Source organism: Myotis brandtii, unplaced genomic scaffold, assembly GCF_000412655.1.
Source record: "Myotis brandtii unplaced genomic scaffold, ASM41265v1 scaffold1501, whole genome shotgun sequence".
NCBI lineage: Eukaryota > Metazoa > Chordata > Mammalia > Chiroptera > Vespertilionidae > Myotis > Myotis brandtii.
Window position 1 is genome coordinate 53,451 of NW_005355417.1, and position 17,068 is coordinate 70,518.

Genomic DNA, 17,068 nt, shown 5'->3' on the forward strand with positions numbered 1-17,068 from the left:
GGGGCGGTGCCCAAACCCCCCAATCGGCCCTACCCTAAGCGTGACTGAGGGTGGCATCGCAACCTCCCGATCCGCCCTGCTCTGTGCATGACGGGGCGGCACCCCAGCTCCCCAATCGGCCCTGCTCTGAGCCTGACCAGGGGCTGCACCTAGGGATTGGGCCTGCCCTCTGCCACCCGGGAGCAGGCCTAAGCCAGCAGATCGTTATCTCCCGAGGGGTCCCAGACTGCGAGAGGGCACAGGCCGGGCTGGGGGATCCCCCTCCCCCCCCCCCGAGTGCACAAATTTTTGTGCACCGGGCCTCTAGTATATTGATAAAGCTGAATCTTTTTTCTCAAATATTAATCTTGATAAATCATATAAAAAAGGATAAAAGATTTAAAAACACTATCACTAAATATACCTAATTTATTAAATAATAAAATTTCAGAGCTGATGACTGCTGCCATCCCCAAATGACAGTGTAATCTAAAAAATAAAAAAAAGATTTCACAAAAGGTAAATTTCTAAAAAGATGTTTTTAAAAAGAAGGGACTTCCAGTTCTGCAGTTAATGCAGACCCAATGAATGAATCTCTTGACTAAAGCAAGTATCATTTAAAATAACTATAATGCATTTAATACTGTTGAGCTGACACAAAAGGTCCAATTTCAAAGAGGCCAAAACCTAAAAAGAGAAACCATGAGAGGTAACCAAGCACCAAAGCAGTCTGCCATCTCGAACCACGGGTGCCACTGACTTCTGGGGAACCGGCCGCCGCCTCGCTGCTGCCCAGGACACAGGGACGGCCAGCCAGCTGCCAGCAGGGGGACTCTCTCCAGACTCCTGGTTCAGCGAGGGTCCCACCCGCTCCCCTCAGTGTAAGGTTATCAAGAAACAAAATGAACACCATTTGGACAAAGACAAAGGTCACCTGAATGCTCAAAAACAGGCAACATTTCCTCCCTCAGAACTTAGGGTCATGTGCACAGTTCATTTTGTCTGTGTGACATTTTAAAAGCTGCAGAGGCTATAGATTGAAACAGCCCCAGGCTGGGCAGTGCCTCGAGACAACAGGCAGAAGTAAATAGGAGGCATCAAGCTAGGCCTCACAAGTCCCCATCCATTAGAGGGAAAGGAGTACCTCACAATAATGAACTACAAACCCACAGCACAAAGCACTGTAAGTTAGGCTCGACAGAAACAGATGGCGACTCAGATTCACAAAGACATCAAATACTGAATCATTTGACATAAAATAAAAGATAACATTGAAAATGTTTAAAGACATATAAGAAAAACTTGAAAATATGGAGAAAGAGTAAGTGACAATAAGTAACAAACAGATTTACCAAAAAGAAAAGAAACCTTTATAATTAAAAACTTTGTGGTTAGATTAAGCAACAGAATAAACATCGCTAAAGAAAGAACCAGGACCCCTAACCGGTTTGGCTCAGAGGATAGAGCAGTGGCCTTCGGACTGAAAGGTCACAGGTTCGATTCCAGTCAAGGGCATGTACCTTGGTTGCAGGCACATCCCCAGTAGGGGGTGTACAGGAGGCAGCTGATTGATGTTTCTCTCTCATTGATGTTTCTAACTCTCTATCCCTCTCTCTTCCTCTCTGTAAAAAATCAATAAAAATACATTTTTAAAAAAAGAAGAAGAAAGAACCAGGAAATGAAAAGATGGATCTGAAGATACCAGATGCTGTCCAGGGAGACAAAATTGTGAAAAAGCCAGAAGAGGCATGGGAAAGTAAGAAAGGCTACTGTATAGCTCGTTTGAGTTTCAGAAATAGATAGTAAAGAGAATGAAGGAGAAAATATTGTAAGTATATAGACAAGAATTTTTACAGAATTGATCAGATACTAATTCCCAGATCCAGGAATATCCATGATTCCAAACAGGATAAACAAAAGACATCCCCACCTACACACATCACAGTGAAGCTGTACAACACCAAGGAAATAGAGACCTTGGAAAGCAATCAGAAAGAAACGATAAATCACCTACAACAGTGTGGATTGGACAGGCTTGTAGCTGACTTCTCAAAAAATACAGAAGACAGAAAACTGTAGAATTATATTGTCAATGTGCAGGGAGAAAATATCTTTCAAACTAAAATGTTCACTGCGTTTTCGTTTTACCCAGTAAAACTATCGCTAGAAAAGACAAAAACTTGGTACAGACCTCTTTCTAAAAGGACTTTTAAAGAATACACATGAAGTAGAAATAAAACAATCCCAGGTGGAAGTTTTGAGGATAAATGACAAGAGCTATTTGTAAATATGTGAGCAAATTAAATAAACAATGATTACATATAAAAACTATTATAATAATGGAAAATTTGTGGGGGAAATAAAATAGAAGCTGAATAACTCAGTTTTAAAACTTTTCTATTATTTGGGAAAGAGTAAACCTAATGATTATGTTTCTCTCTCTCCCTTCCTCTCTCTCCCTGAAATCATTTTTTAAAAAAATCAGGCCTGGCAGATGTGGCTCAGTTGGCTGAGCTTAGTCCCATGCACTGAAAGGCTGCGGTTGATTCCTGGTCAGGGCACATACTCAGGTTGGGGGTTTGATCTTCGATCAGGGAAGCATATGGGAGGCAGCTGATTGATGGTTCTCTCTCACATCGATGTTTCTCTCCCTCCCTCCCTCCCTCCCTCCCTCTCTCTCTAAAATCAATAAAAATATTTTTTTAAAAATATCAGAAAAGCAATCAGAAATAAAAGATAAATAAAACAGAAACTGAATAAGTCAGTTTCTATTTTATTGAGAACTAAAAAAAAGAGTTAGGGGGAAACACAGGGCATTCTGTCATTCAGATAATTGTCTTCTTCAGCTTGGGGGCAGGTAATAGACGTGATTATGATTACATAAACTATACAAATACACTTTTACACTTTTTTGTATACATACATACTTCACAATAAAATGCTTCAATAAATAAAAGCAAAGGGATAGTTATTAGGAACATAAAACTGTAATCTTACCAGGATAAGAATGATTCTGTTTATTAGAAGAAATTTCTGAAAGTGTGTCCAGGGAATCTGTTACTCTGTAAATAAAACAAGTAATACAAACCTTATTAGAAGTTGCTGGTCTTCAGATTGAAGATTGGCTCTTAACCGAGGTTTCACACTAATGGTTTTCTTATTTCACTCATTCAACAAACATTTATTGAGCACCTATTATGAGCCAGGATAAACTTCAGTCTAGCATCAGAGACAGGCAATAATCAAACAGAAGATACCTTCTGTTTATCCCTTCTTTGTTATCTAACAATAATTTGTATAGAAAAAGTCAACTTAAAGTGAATTCACTTAAGATAGGGACCTGACTTTACTTCTTTGTAAATTTATCTTCAAGGATGAAACTAAAAACTATGAAAATAAGTTTATTTTATGTTAAATTTAACAAATGTTATAGTTGTAAAAATATCACATTCTTTTTTTCTCGTTAATCCTCATCCAAGGATATTTTTCCATTGATATTTTTTTTTTAGAGAGAGAGAGTGGAAGGGAGAGAGATAGAGAGAGGGAAACATCAATGTAAGAGAGACACACTGATTGGTTATCTCCCACACACACTCCAACCAGGGCCAGGGATCAAGACTACAACCGAGGTACATGTCCTTGACCAGAACTGAACCCAGGTCCCTTCACTGTGTGGGCCGACACTCTATCCACTAAGCCAAACTGGCTAGGGCATCACATTTTTAAATTTAAGAAAGATATCAGCTGAGTCTGTAAGTGTGTGATTTTTCTGATAAAATTATATGGCTAAAACAATTCAACATTTTTTTACTTTATATTTGACTCTAAGCATAAACATAAAGGTCGCTTTCCTGACAGGTTTGTCTTTATTTTTTAACTAGAGGCCTGATGCACGAAATTCACAGCCCTGCCCCCCGCCCACTGGTCATTCCAGAAGGTCGTTCCAGAAGGTCATTCCAGAAGGTCATTTGGCCATCTGGTCTAATTAGCATATTAGCTCTTTATTATATAGGGTATTCAAATCATTATTTTTAAAAGGCCAATCCTAACAGTCTTATTTTCTTTCAATTGTTTGCTGACCTAAATCTGCAAAGCCTTCACTGTCAATCACTTCCTCCAGCACACTGCTGCCATCAATAAATCCTGCAACTCTTGCAATATTTGCAATTTCATCCTGCAACTTATATGCATCTTTTTTACATAATATTCATCATACAGCAATCAATGACAGACTCATGAACACAAAAAATATGACTTGATGAAAAGACAGATACTTGAATTAAGTGGTGATGGATAGTTGAGAACTTTATTCTAAAAGTGATTAGTTAATTTGTAATAAGGATTTATTAGTGAGAACTAAGAATAAGAAAATTAATACTATGCTGATGCCCACTTGGGCAAAAAGATGGCTAGATAGATAGTTTTCTTAGAATTTCTCTAAAGAAATGTTGGTTGATTTATATGTTAATGGAAGAAAAGGTATAAACTAGATGAAAGTTGGGTGTTAGTAGAAAGCCTCCACGCAGAGGCAATAGCAGGTGCAAAGATTCTGGACAAGAGGCACATTTTTTAAATAGAAAAGGGGGGTGCGGGGCAGGGAGAGGGAAGGCCAGCCACAATCTGGGAGAAACGCTGTGCCACTATTTTATTAAGACTGTCCTCACGCAGCCCCTAGTTTTAAATTCTTCCTTCTTCGCTACAATAAATTCAATAAAAAGGATTAAAAAATCCTTCCTTATGGAAGATCAGTGGTGTCTTTAAAGAGCTCCAAAGCTGGTTTAAATGAGAAACTCCTCAAAATCAGGGACCATGTCTGTTTTATTTGCTTACAGAATGCCTAGCACAGCACAAAGTGCTAAAAGACACTTAATAGTATTTGATGGGGATGAATGAGACAATCAGAAGATGACAGGAAGACAGCTGGATCGAGACAGCAGTTCATTTAGAGAGAGAGAGCGCCCCGTTTCTTTTAAGAGGGAGCTGCTTTTAAATGAATCACCTTAAAGACGACGAAATGGAAGGCAAGGGGAAAAAAACAAATTAAAAAACATGTGTTCCATTAACAAAGCGAGAAAAGGATGAAACCATGTAAAAGAAAGCAGCTTCATAATCTAAAGGAGAGGAAAGGCTGTTACAGCATAAAAAACACTGCGCTCGACGTGATCAATACTTGCCGTGCCTACAGTAAGCCACCCTATGTTCTCTGGGTAATCGAACATGAAATGAACAACCCCTGTCCTCCTGACTAGGAGACAAATAAAACTTGTAGGAGACTGTAGCAATGTGTTAATGAAGATTTTTCCAAAGTAATATGAGAACCCAGAAGACTGTCACATTCCGCATGGATTTTACTCCCAAGCCAATCACTATAAGATACAGGCCCTGAAGAGAGCCACGGGGCCTCTTTTAACCATTACTAGACCACATGGGCTCAAACCCCCACCGGGAGCTGTGCACAGCGCACACATCCCTTAGCCTCTCTGTGCACGCTTTCCTCATCTGGGACAGAGGGGTAATTAAAGCGCCTGGCCCGCAGGGTTGCTGCTGCGGCATGAGCAGAGCGCCTAAAACAGTGCCGGCTGATATCAGTGCAGCAGACGGACATGCTCAGCCTCTCCGACTCCATCCTGTTCAGCTGTGTTCTTGCGCACAGACATGCCAATCATTGGAGGAATTCTGTTGGTGGCTTGAGTTTTTATAAAAATAGCCCCTTGCCAGAAGGTGCATCTCCTGAGGAGATGGGGGAAATATGTACAATGATTGCTTATCAAAGATTTGCAGAAGCCTCCTGGAAGGATGCAAATCAACTGGGGTCAATGGACTGGGAACAAAGAGGTTTCAGGTCTTCCTGGGACCCCTGCTGGTGCCCAGCCGGCTGCTGTCTGCCGTTGTCAATCACCTCTCGCCCCTCCCCTTCGCTTGACATAAAAGAAGCCTGAACTCTGCACTTTCTTAGGATGGATTTGAGGAATCCCATCTTCTCAGTTGGTGACTTCTCCATCAATAAACCTTTCTTGCTCCAAATTCTGACGTTTTGAGTTTTGGCCTTTCGAAATGTCAGGCACACAGACCTTGAAACCAGAAACATAAATGCTAATCATTAGCTATGACCTCTTTTTCTTCATTATAAAATGACTACCAAAAAAACCAGCAACCTTTCTAAAAGCGAGGTCTTCGAAAACAACAATAAAATAGCAAACTGGGCTGGGGTGGGCTGCGCCATTCACTAACAGAGGAGATCAGAACACGCCCCCCACAGGCCATTCTGACGTGAGAGTTATTTTGAGCTGAAGATCCATGAGAATCAACACATACAGGGGCAGACTTTCTCTGGATGCTGCCAAAAATGGGTCCTCCAAACACAGAACTCGGTTGTTGCAAATCCCCTCCCCAGGAGTTTCACCAAGCAGAGAAGACCGACTCTTAGCCCAGGAGAGGAGCCTAGAGTCGACACCACACCCAGACAGACATCCGCACAAACTACACACCCGGACAGACATTGTCACAAACCCTCCTACCTCCTGTCCATTTTCCTAAGTGCCCATTCACCTTTCCTAACAATCATTTGCTCTCTCATGAGTAGCCTTCCCTGCCTCCTCCGCTATTAAGATGCTCTATAATGCTCCAACCTCGCCACTCCTTTGGATATTCATTTCTTTCTGTGATGCCCCGTGCATATAAAAATAAAATCTAATAAACTTATATCTTTTCTCCTGTTAATCTATCTGCTGTCAGTTTAATTCACAGACCCCCACCCCAGTCCAGCTACTGATCCTAAGCGTGGAGGAAGTTCTCCTCCCCTACACTAGCTATAAGGCTTCAGCTGAATTACTTTATCTCTTCTACGCTTCTTCACTTGCAATATGGGAATGCTAATAATAAAGTGCACTGCACAGAGCCCACTGCTCATTAAATGCTCAGTAAATGAATGGATTAGCTCCTGCAATTTCCCAACTCAGCTGACCAAATACTTATTAGGGTCAAATAAAGCAACATTTAATTGAAGACACTTTATAAACTGGAAAGCATATATTAAATGCTATATTATCCTATATAATAAAAGCCTAATATGCTAAGTGTCTTGTCGTCCAGTTGGCCATTCAACCAAAGCGTAATAGGCTAATGATATGCTAAGGCTGCTCAACTGCTTGCTATGACATGCACTGACCACCAGGGGGGAAGACAGTTGGCTGGTCGACTAGTTCCTATGACGTGCACTGACCACTAGGAGGCAGACGCTCTGACCGGTAGGTGAACTTGCTGCTGGGGTCTACGGATCGATAGGGGCCAGACACGCTCTGGAGCTCTCCTGTGGCCCCTCCCCGGCTGGCCAACCTCCCATGTCTCTCCCCAGCCTTGATCATGCACCGGTGGGGTCCCTTGGCTTGGCTGCACCCTCTTGCATTCTGGGACCCCTCGGGGGATGTCGGAGAGCCAGTTTCGGCGCGATGGTGAAACGACCAGTCATTATGACGCTTACTGACCACCAGGGGGCCGACGCTCAATGCAGGAGCTGCCCCCGATGGTCAGTGCACTCCACAGGGGGAGCACCACTCAGCCAGAAGCCAGGCTCACAGCTGGCAAGCACAGCGGCAGTGGCAGGAGCCTCTCCTGCCTCCACGGCAGCGCTAAGGATGTCCAACTGCATCCCCCGAGGGCTCCCAGACTGCAAGAGGGCACAGGCTGGGCTGAGGTACCCTCCTCAAGTACACAAATTTCATGCACTGGGCCTCTAGTCATAAATAATAAGAAAATTATATCAAGTACATCATAGAAGAAAATTAATACAAAAATTGTAAGTCATTATTCAGTATGAAAAATAGAGTGAGAAAGCAAATGGATATAAAAACTGTTAAACGTGCCAGGAGGTGGTCACACAGTCTAGTTGGATGTGAACTGGAGGAGACTCCCATGGTGTAACTGCAGACCTACCTCGTGAATGTGGTTATACCATAGATGTTATTTCCTATTTAAGATTAGCATCCCACTTCCCACCAAACCAACCTCTTTCAGCACCTAAGTCATTCTAAAACGGCACCTGGAATTTCATGACGACTTGATTTCTGTTCAGCCTGATTTTTTGAAACCAGAGTGAGCTGGTACAAAAGTGTACTATGCTAAGAGGAGCCACTGAGGAGGTATATTACACATAAATACTTGAAGCTTCGCTTCCCCCGAAGAGCTACTGCCTATCTATTTTTGTGAAAACTAAAGAAATCAGAGGAAAAGCCATTTTGGTCCCATTAGGTTTGCAGGAGGATGAATGGGGCGCCTGGAGCAATCAGAGAGCATTTTCACTTTTGTTTGCATGCCAGATTAAGCTCGCTGCTCCCAGTGTTCGCTGCAAACGCCACTTCTAATAGCCTGCACGTACTCATAGGGTTTGCAAATGAGGAATAAAGGAGGATTTTAAAATTGCAAATCTTCAGCAAAGCAAATTTAGCTTTCCATGAGCCTCCTCTCTGAAGGCAGTGGCTGGTTAACCCCCTGAAAGAAGACAGGAACATAATCGGTGCACGTCTTCAATATAAAATTAGGAGCTCTAACTATAAACCATGGCAAATTACAAGAAGTTCTTGTGAATAAACATGAATCCCATTCTTCCTCACCTTTGTACCCTGGATGGGGGAGCAAATATTCCATATCTTGGAGAACAACTAAAATACTGCACACCGCCGACGGAGCCGTCATTCTTGCCGTGCGGCTTCTCGAGCTCTATCCCGTACCACTGTCCTGGAATGAGAATGGGCGGCTTTAACGGCATCTGCACTGTAGCCAAAGCAGCTATGCTGTTACCCAAACCCAAAGTCTAGATGGTTCCACAGCTTCACAAATGACCGAAATGAGGAATGATCGTCATGATCGTTCAGCTGTCAAAGGATAAAATTGGAAAAGTTGAAAACGAACAGGGAAAAGGTTTTACAAGCTTCACTGCAGAGTTGCACATTAAGAGAGAAAGCTAAAATGCACAAACAAGAATTTGGCAAGATTGGCTGTAATGCAAGCAGTATGACCAAAACATGTCTGAGAGCTGTGATGAACCAGAGCTTGTCCTGGGCTGGGGGACATGGGCTGTGTCAGTACTGAGATGGATAAAGGAACCAGCAACCTCTTCATTTTACTCCCAATGTTAGAACACCACAAACAGCTCTTCAATAATTACAGGAGGACACAAATCAAATGGAAAATATGGCTAGACATCATGGTAACTCTTCTTTTTCTTTCTGTTTTTCCCCACTCAGGGTGAAAAGAAATATTCTTTTTAATCTAAATGAAAAGATTCAGGTTATCTAAGAGGAAGGATTTTCTAAAAGGCTTTTAAGTATTTAAAGGGTCTCCTCTGAGGAAAGTCATAGGATTTCCTTTTCTAGAGCCTAAAATGACAGTCGGGTGGTAAATATTAGGTAAGTGGACAAATACTCCTAATGATTCTCAAATTGAGGGTGACTCAGACCAGTTAAAAGTACCAAAAATCCATTTTTTTTATTAAAAAGGAGAATACAGTACTAATTGTATTTGGTTCCTTACAATCAGTATCAAATAAAAAAATAAGGATATAGATATTGAGAAATTTATTGCAACTTATAAATTCCCAAATACAAAAATATTGTTTCCTTCCAATTACTAGTTCAAAGAGACAATTATATAATGTCTAAAAAGACAACCTGGAAGTTCTTAGTATTTTTCCCTCTTATACTTGAGCTCATTTCCGTAGTTTGGGTTGGAAAGATTAATTGCATAACTGTTTTGTATTAAACTATGCAAAAGTACAGAGCAATGTATGCAAACCTACTGCTTGGCTGTAACTAATGCCCTGAAAGTAGGTCATCACATTTCGGAATGTCACTAGCCAGGCTCACCTGTGGCCGCTGTTATTTCTCTGAGTGCCAGAGTTGGAATTTTCCAAGTTTTACTTCCTTCTGCCGTTGATGTTTTCCTATATAATTTTTTGCATTTTCCCTTTTTACCGGTAATATACCATGCAACTACTACATGCTTACCATACAACTCTTGAGAATGTGTAACACACACAAAAAAGGCATTATGACAAGTGTTAATAACAGTGACTACGCATTGTCAGGTCGTGGTGAGGTACAGATTTAAAAGACAATATTCCCATTTAAAAGACAATATTCTTTCAGAGGTGGCACTGATACAAATGCTAAGGAGGCTAAACAAGACCCTCTCCGGGCCAGATCTTATCATCTATAAAACACCGAGATATAACCACTGCTCCACAGAACTGAATGACGTAACTTTTGATGCCACGAGAAATATATGCTACTACTTTCTAAAAGGCAGAATGACTTTAACAAAGAAGTGTCTAACTTTTATTATATTTGCTTATTACTTCCCAGATTTCTAAATGCTTCACATTAGGAATTTAAAAATTGAAAGTCAAACTAAATGATGAACTGCATCCAGCAAATCAAACCATGCCAGCCTTGTCTAACATAACCACAGAAAGGAAACTCAAAAGACATACGGTGATTGTGAAAATCAACCTACCTTTGGGATTACTAAGTTTGTGAAAACTGTATTAAGAACATCCTAACTATGCTCAATTACTACCTGGAGGCCTAAGAGAAACATGAATTATAAAGCATATGGCCCCTCTCAAATCAATTAGTTGGACGGCAATTACAAGTGACGTTAATGAAACAAGGATGTGTGGGGAGACAACGCTGCAGGGCGCGCTCATGCTTCTGCATGTTCCGTGGACAGAGGCACTAACTGGCTTTTCATGGGAGTCTGTACAGAGGACAGGCGTGGAGGAGACAGACAGAGTCTCCCCCGGAGCGAAGGACAGGCGCTTACTGTTGGTGTGAAGGTGCAGGTTCCTTAAGCTCACAGCTCCTCTCCCAGAGCGTAAACCACTGGGTGTGCAGTGTCACCTGGCCCTCTACCTCACCTTCGAAACTGGGGCCCAGGGAACAATTGCAAAAAAAAAGAAGAGGTGACACTGGCTCCTGCTATTGTTGTGAGCACTGAAGTCCTCTGTCTCTGACCCAGGAGCCCCATTGTCTGCCAGCACCCAGGCAACCATGGCAATCTACCTGGTTAGCTTGCAAATGGGGTAAAATCTCAGAGCCTTCACAGGCTGCTACAGACTTTCTAAAAAAGCATTGTCCTAGGCAACCTGGTCCCTACATGCAGCGATGCCACCATGTGTCAAAGCAGCACATTGCTACTTAAACACACGCACGTGGTTTCACTCAGCTGGCTTCCCCCTGAAATTTCAGTCACTGGAAATGCAAAAGGAAAAGAGCCTTTGCTTCTGGAATCCCAACAGAAGTCTAGATGGGAATTAATACATAAACACACAAACGTGTTCCTAAGGTCCCAGGCACGCAAAAGCTTCGTCATTTTCCTGTGAACCTTGCTTGCCTTTCTCTGATAAGAGCTCTGTGCAGTGAACTCGTCATCTACTCATTTTCAAGATGATCCTCAGCAAGAACCTAATGCTAACGTGTCTGCTCTGTCGCTGAGCACACTCAGCAATCAGTGGGAGCGAGACTGGAGAGTGACGGCCACTTCAAACACAATTAGCAAGAAAATGTATGGATAACAGTCAACCTGGGTACAAACAGTCTGCATTTTAATCATTGTTGTGCATTTCCTGCACCACAGCTTCCAATGTTCCTCAGAAATTCTCTGTCATTGCATGTGACGTGTTAAGCCTTTTGGACTCTACAGAATTCAAGCGGAACAAAGACTGCGCACACAAGTTACCTGGAGCAAAGTTCGTCGTCCCGAAAAACCTGATGGTGCCCATCCGCTGGCCAACCACCAGCACCCTGTCCCCCAGCTGGAGCTCCCCCGTGGGGCGGGTACTATTTGCTCCAGATGTTGCTGAAGATTTCAAACCTGTGTCATCGGTTGGTGGGGGGAAGGGGTTAGGGCAGGAAAAAAGGAGAAAAAACAAAGGGAAAAAATAAGGAAACATGTTAGCCAAAATATCACTCTGTAGTCTAACCAGTCCAGTTGGCTGGAGATTTCGATATACGATGCCTTTCATTATAGATCGTCTACAGCAGCGAGTTCCAACCTTTTCATCTCCTGGCACACATAAGCTAATTACTAAAATTCTGTGGCACGCCAAAACATATATTTTTTGCTGATCTGACCAAAAAAAAAATAGATGTAATTTTGATTCCTTCACACCATTGTTGTGTTGGCTGTTGTCATTTTTTTTTTTTTGATAAACTAAGGGAAAAGAGGTCAGTGCCCCTGACTAAGTAGTCAGGAATTGCATATTTTAAAAGTTCTTGTGGCACACCGGCTGAAGATCGCCGATCTATAGGTCTGTTTCTCCCGTGTGAGGTCAAGCTACTCAAGGAGATGTGAAGAGCTGCCTGAGAAAATTCTGGCCGTGGGAACTGAACACACACAATTCCTGATCAACTCTGTCCAGACTGCCCGGTGGCACCCTCTCCGAGAACAGAGGCTGAAGAGTAAGTGCTTTTGACTTTGTCACAACGACTCAGCTCTGCTGTTGTAGCACAAAAGCTGACATAGACAGAGTGGGTGTGGCATGTTCCAATAACACCTTATTTACAAATATTTGGTGGCAGGTTGGATTTGGCCATGGGCTGTCATTGGCCTATTGTAAAATCCTACAATTAGAGTTGTTCACTGAGACTCAGTGTAAATGACACACATAGGAATGTGATTTAAGGTGAAATTGCTATAAGGTTCCAATGACCCCATCTGATTTCCTTATTGGAAACAAAACCCCTCACCTTGACTCAGACCTAAACCCTGAAGTGGCCTGTTGAACATCAGCAGTCCTGGAGAATACTGCCTAGAGAGCTGTCCCATTATTACAGAGAAGAGGTGGGCCTGGCGGCTTCTCCCACCCCCACCACCAGACGGAACAGCTGTTATCTGGGGAGGCCTAGAGAACCCCGCAGAGGGCGCGGGGTGGAGGGCAAGTCACCCTGTGAAAGGGGAGAAACTATGGCAACAAATAAACCGAGGGAGGAGGAGGAGGGAGGCCTGGATAAAGGGCAGTGCTAAACAGCCCTAGGCCCTCAAATAACTAGTATCCCCATAGCACTTCACAGTCCACAACATGTTTTTCATAAGAATTATGAAAACTCAGAAATTAACTAAGACATGGTGTTCACAGGAGGCAGGTGGCACACCTGGATTAAATCCAGACCCTATGACCAGAAATCCTCAGGTTCAGGTTGCATAGATGCTGGCAGGGTTCGCAGCTAGTTAAAATCACATCAGAACAGGTTATCATGGCCAACCTGTAGGAGAGCCTCCGACCCTTCCTACCGAGTTTTAAATAGTGGGTAAAACTAGAGAAAGCATGCGTTTAAAATGTGAAGATGACACAAAAGCATGTGCAGAAGCCAATATGCATGATGTGAGAAACAAAATTCTGAGGGTGAGAGCTCTAGCATCAAATTACATGAAAATGCCGAGTCCTATAGGGAGCAGTAACATGAAGAGACTGGCACAGGCCCCGTCTGAGCCGACAGCACAGTGCGGTCGCCCACACTGCAGCAGCGGTAGACTCGCTGGTACCGGCTGCCAGGAGGGGTCTGGGGACCCTGAGGCGTGGGGAAGAGCTGACGATACCTGGGACACAGATGGACGAAACAGCAGCAGAGAAAGCAGCAGACAGACCTGAGGGTGAAGCCCGGGGGAGCCACCTACACACGGCCATGACTTACCTCCCTAAGCCTCCGTTTCCTCATTCATAAAATGAGGATGATAACGGTACCTACTCCATAGGTTTATTTTGAGAATTACATAAAATAAGGTACGTAAAGTGCCTAGAATAGTACCCGAAATAGTAAGTATATAGTACATGTTAGTTATTATTTGGTTTATGTTGGAGAAAAGATAAGGAAGATAGCAAACCATACATTTCCAATTATCTGAGGATGTATCGTAAAGTTCTATAATGAACCTTGAAGGGTGGGAGGCCTCAGACACATGGGGAAGGGAAGACAACCAGACGGGTGGATGGCGTGAGCAGAGAGGGAGAGGCTGAGAGGTCGAGCACGCTTACAAGGGGAGGGAGGCAGGGGCCATGGGGGACACAGGGGAGGGTGCAAGTAGTTCAATCTGATTGAAGTCAAGGGTTCCTTCTACACATTTAAAAAGAGCAAATCTACTTACAAACAGACCAAGATAAAAACCACCAAGAAAGCCTGGTTGAAAAAGCCATAGATACCAGCGCTGGCCCTGGATGGCGCAGACGGGCTTTTGCTCGTGGTCGGCTTGCCATTGCCCCGGGCGTGCAGTTTCCTGGGGTGGCTCTGCTTGTGCTCCAAGGAAGATGCAGAGGACAAGCTGCTGATGGAGCCAGGCAGGTGAACTGAAACTGGGAAAGGAAAGGAATATATGAAAGGGCGAGCGCAGGAAGTGAGCCAATGAGACACTTCTCCAGGTAAACCCTCCTGAAGCTCGCCCCTTAGCTTCCCCAATTGTGGATTACCTGGTGCTGAATTACATGCCTGGTTTCATGCCAAGACAGCTGATACAGAAAAGACCTTATAACTCAAGCAACTGTATTTTAAGGAAACACACTGTATGATGACAATCTTATACAAGACAACATCATCACATCCGTAGACTTCAGCTGACTACCTATCTTAACCACCACTCCCTTCACCTCTCACTTTAGATGGGACAGTGGAATCCCATCTTATTATGCAAACAACACTGCTAATATGTTTTAAGGTAACAAAGTTTAATATTTAAATGTTTTGAGTTAACCTGAAGGCAAGCAGGAATACTTCTGAATTTTCCATTCATGCTCTATTCACCTGATGATTTGAAAGCTAAAGGCAGCTTTAAATCTTTTCATCAAGCCATTTACACTATGTAATGTCCTTCTGCTCTCAATATAGTTCTCTAATGTAAGTACACAAGAATCACAGTACAGGATTTTATATAAAAACATATACATACTTGAGCAAGAGCTGCTTAGGGGATTTTTCAAGGATAAATTTTTACTATACTGATTTTTCCCTGAAAAACTTTAAAATTTAGCCCCATAGAAGTTATGTCATTATATTATCTGAAAGTGCCATCATGAAATGTAACTGTGAGGACAGAATTATACAGTGTGTTACCATCTTTCTCCGTCGCGGTTTTCAGTTCCTCGCCAGCAGGCAGCGAAAGCGTTGATTCCGAAGCGCCGTCTCTTTTTGATGGCATTAACCCTAGAACACAGCACGAAACACGCTCAGCAAGAAAGAATTTTGTTTATCGTTACACATAAAAATGTACTTTCTTTTTCAGTACAGAAGGCCCTCCTACCTAAATCTTATCCACTTCTGAAAACAGGCTGGATAATAAATCCACAGACAGAGGGGTCAGTAATTCAATATTTAAAGGGAAGAGAAAAGAACGCATTCCTAGCCCACCTGAAAACCCGTTTCCCCAAATATCACTGAAGTGTATTTTAAACCTGTTTAGCACTCCATTAAGGAATCTAAATAACAGAAAGCATTTACAGCACAGCTGCTGAATTGCATGATACGCATGCACAAGGCAGGCAGGTAAAGCAAACAAATGCAGCTGAGATGGGACAGTTGCACACTTGCTAGGACTTGCAAATGATTTACATCATTTCACAGGTGTGTGCATGCAAATTCATTATAGCAGATTCTCTATTTAGATAGCAAACTTCAGGTAAAAACAAATTTTATGAGTAATTACTCATGTAAGTGAGAGTCAGGTAGTAAAATATCCTATACTCTCTGTCACTGGTATTTTGAAAATGACTACCCCACTCTCAATACACCCAACTCCCACAAAAAATTCACTAAAAAAAAAGCTCATGAATAACACTCTACCCTATTAAGACTCCTGTTTCAATTCTACAGACCCAAATTATGTAAATAATAAACCTAGGGCATTGCACCAGTTTTAAATTCCACCGACACCCATTTCCGTTCCACTCACTCACGAAGCACTCTGGGTGGAGAGCTGTGCTTGGCACTGTAGCATCGCAAACGTGAACAAGACATGGTCTAAGCCCTACAGGAGACCTTTTCTTGTTGGTGAGGTAGAAAGACATGGAGAGGAATAACTAAAATAGGACACTTTTGATGTAAGTGCTAGCAGAGGAGGAGGGGACAATAATCGTGGCTACAAAGATAAATTAATGCCTCCACCAGATCGCGTGTTGAGATGGGTCTTGAGGGGTGAGCCTGATTTCTTCTAGAGAATACTGGAGGTGTGGTCAGAAAGAACTGGGGGGTAGGCATTCTGGATGAACCAAAAAAAGTCTTAAAGACAGAGTCAGACAAGGATGAGTAGTGTGGCTGGAATAAAGAGTTGTTTGGGCTGGGGAACAGGTAAACCGGATAGATTGGGTCAGAGTAAAATCTTAGAAGGGACAGTGCTGGCTCCGGACTGGAACCTTGGGGAAGGAGTGAGCCTGACGGGTCTGGAGAGGAGGGCTGGCATGAACAGTTACAGGTGAGTGACGAGACCCTGACAGCAAAGTTGAGGAGGAAACGAGAGGAGAGGCTGGGGCAGAGACCAGGTAGAGTTATTACACAGGCCAGGAATGAGGCCAGAGCCGCAACAGCAGGAGCTGAATGGACAGGTGGGTAAGAGACTTTGTGAAACAACCCAGAGTAGATTTATTTTTCAGTATATTTTTCAGTTCTGAAATATCTGTTTGGTCCTTTCTTCATATTTGAATTGTTTGTTGAGGTAAACCGGAGATTCACATGCAGTGGTAAGAAACAATACAGGGAGATCTTGTACACTTTGCCTAGGTTCCCCCAAAGGTAGTATTTTACAAAACTTATTATAATAACACCAGAGGCCTGATGCACGAAATTCATGCAAGGGGCTCGGCCCTCGCAGCCCCAGCTTCGTCTGGAAGGTCTTCTGGAAGGACGTCCGGTCTAATTAGCATATTATGCTTTTATTAATATAATAGAGGCCCGGTGCATAAAATTCATGCACTCGGGGGGGGGGGGTCCCCCCAGCCCGGCCTGTGCCCTCTAGCAGTCCAGAAACCCTCTTTGGAGGCAGGAGAGGCTCCCACCACCACCACTACACTCACCAGCTGTGAGCCCAGCTTCTGACTGAGCAGTGCTCCCCC

At 43.0% G+C, this 17,068-nt stretch overlaps 1 protein-coding gene across 3 annotated transcripts in view; it reads right to left on the reverse strand.

The window, feature by feature from the left end:
* The window catches only part of CLIP4 (CAP-GLY domain containing linker protein family, member 4), a 53,420-nt gene that overhangs the window by 2,268 nt on the left and 34,084 nt on the right, over nt 1-17,068 (reverse strand). Inside the window, exons 10-14 of one of the 3 annotated variants that reach the window (XM_014535766.1) lie at nt 15,078-15,167; nt 14,174-14,323; nt 11,713-11,847; nt 8,589-8,712; nt 2,977-3,041 (exon numbers count right to left, since the gene is read on the reverse strand). In XM_014535766.1, the coding sequence (XP_014391252.1) occupies nt 2,977-3,041; nt 8,589-8,712; nt 11,713-11,847; nt 14,174-14,323; nt 15,078-15,167 (564 nt within the window). The other 2 variants (XM_014535768.1, XM_014535769.1) reach the window with 2 other exon arrangements.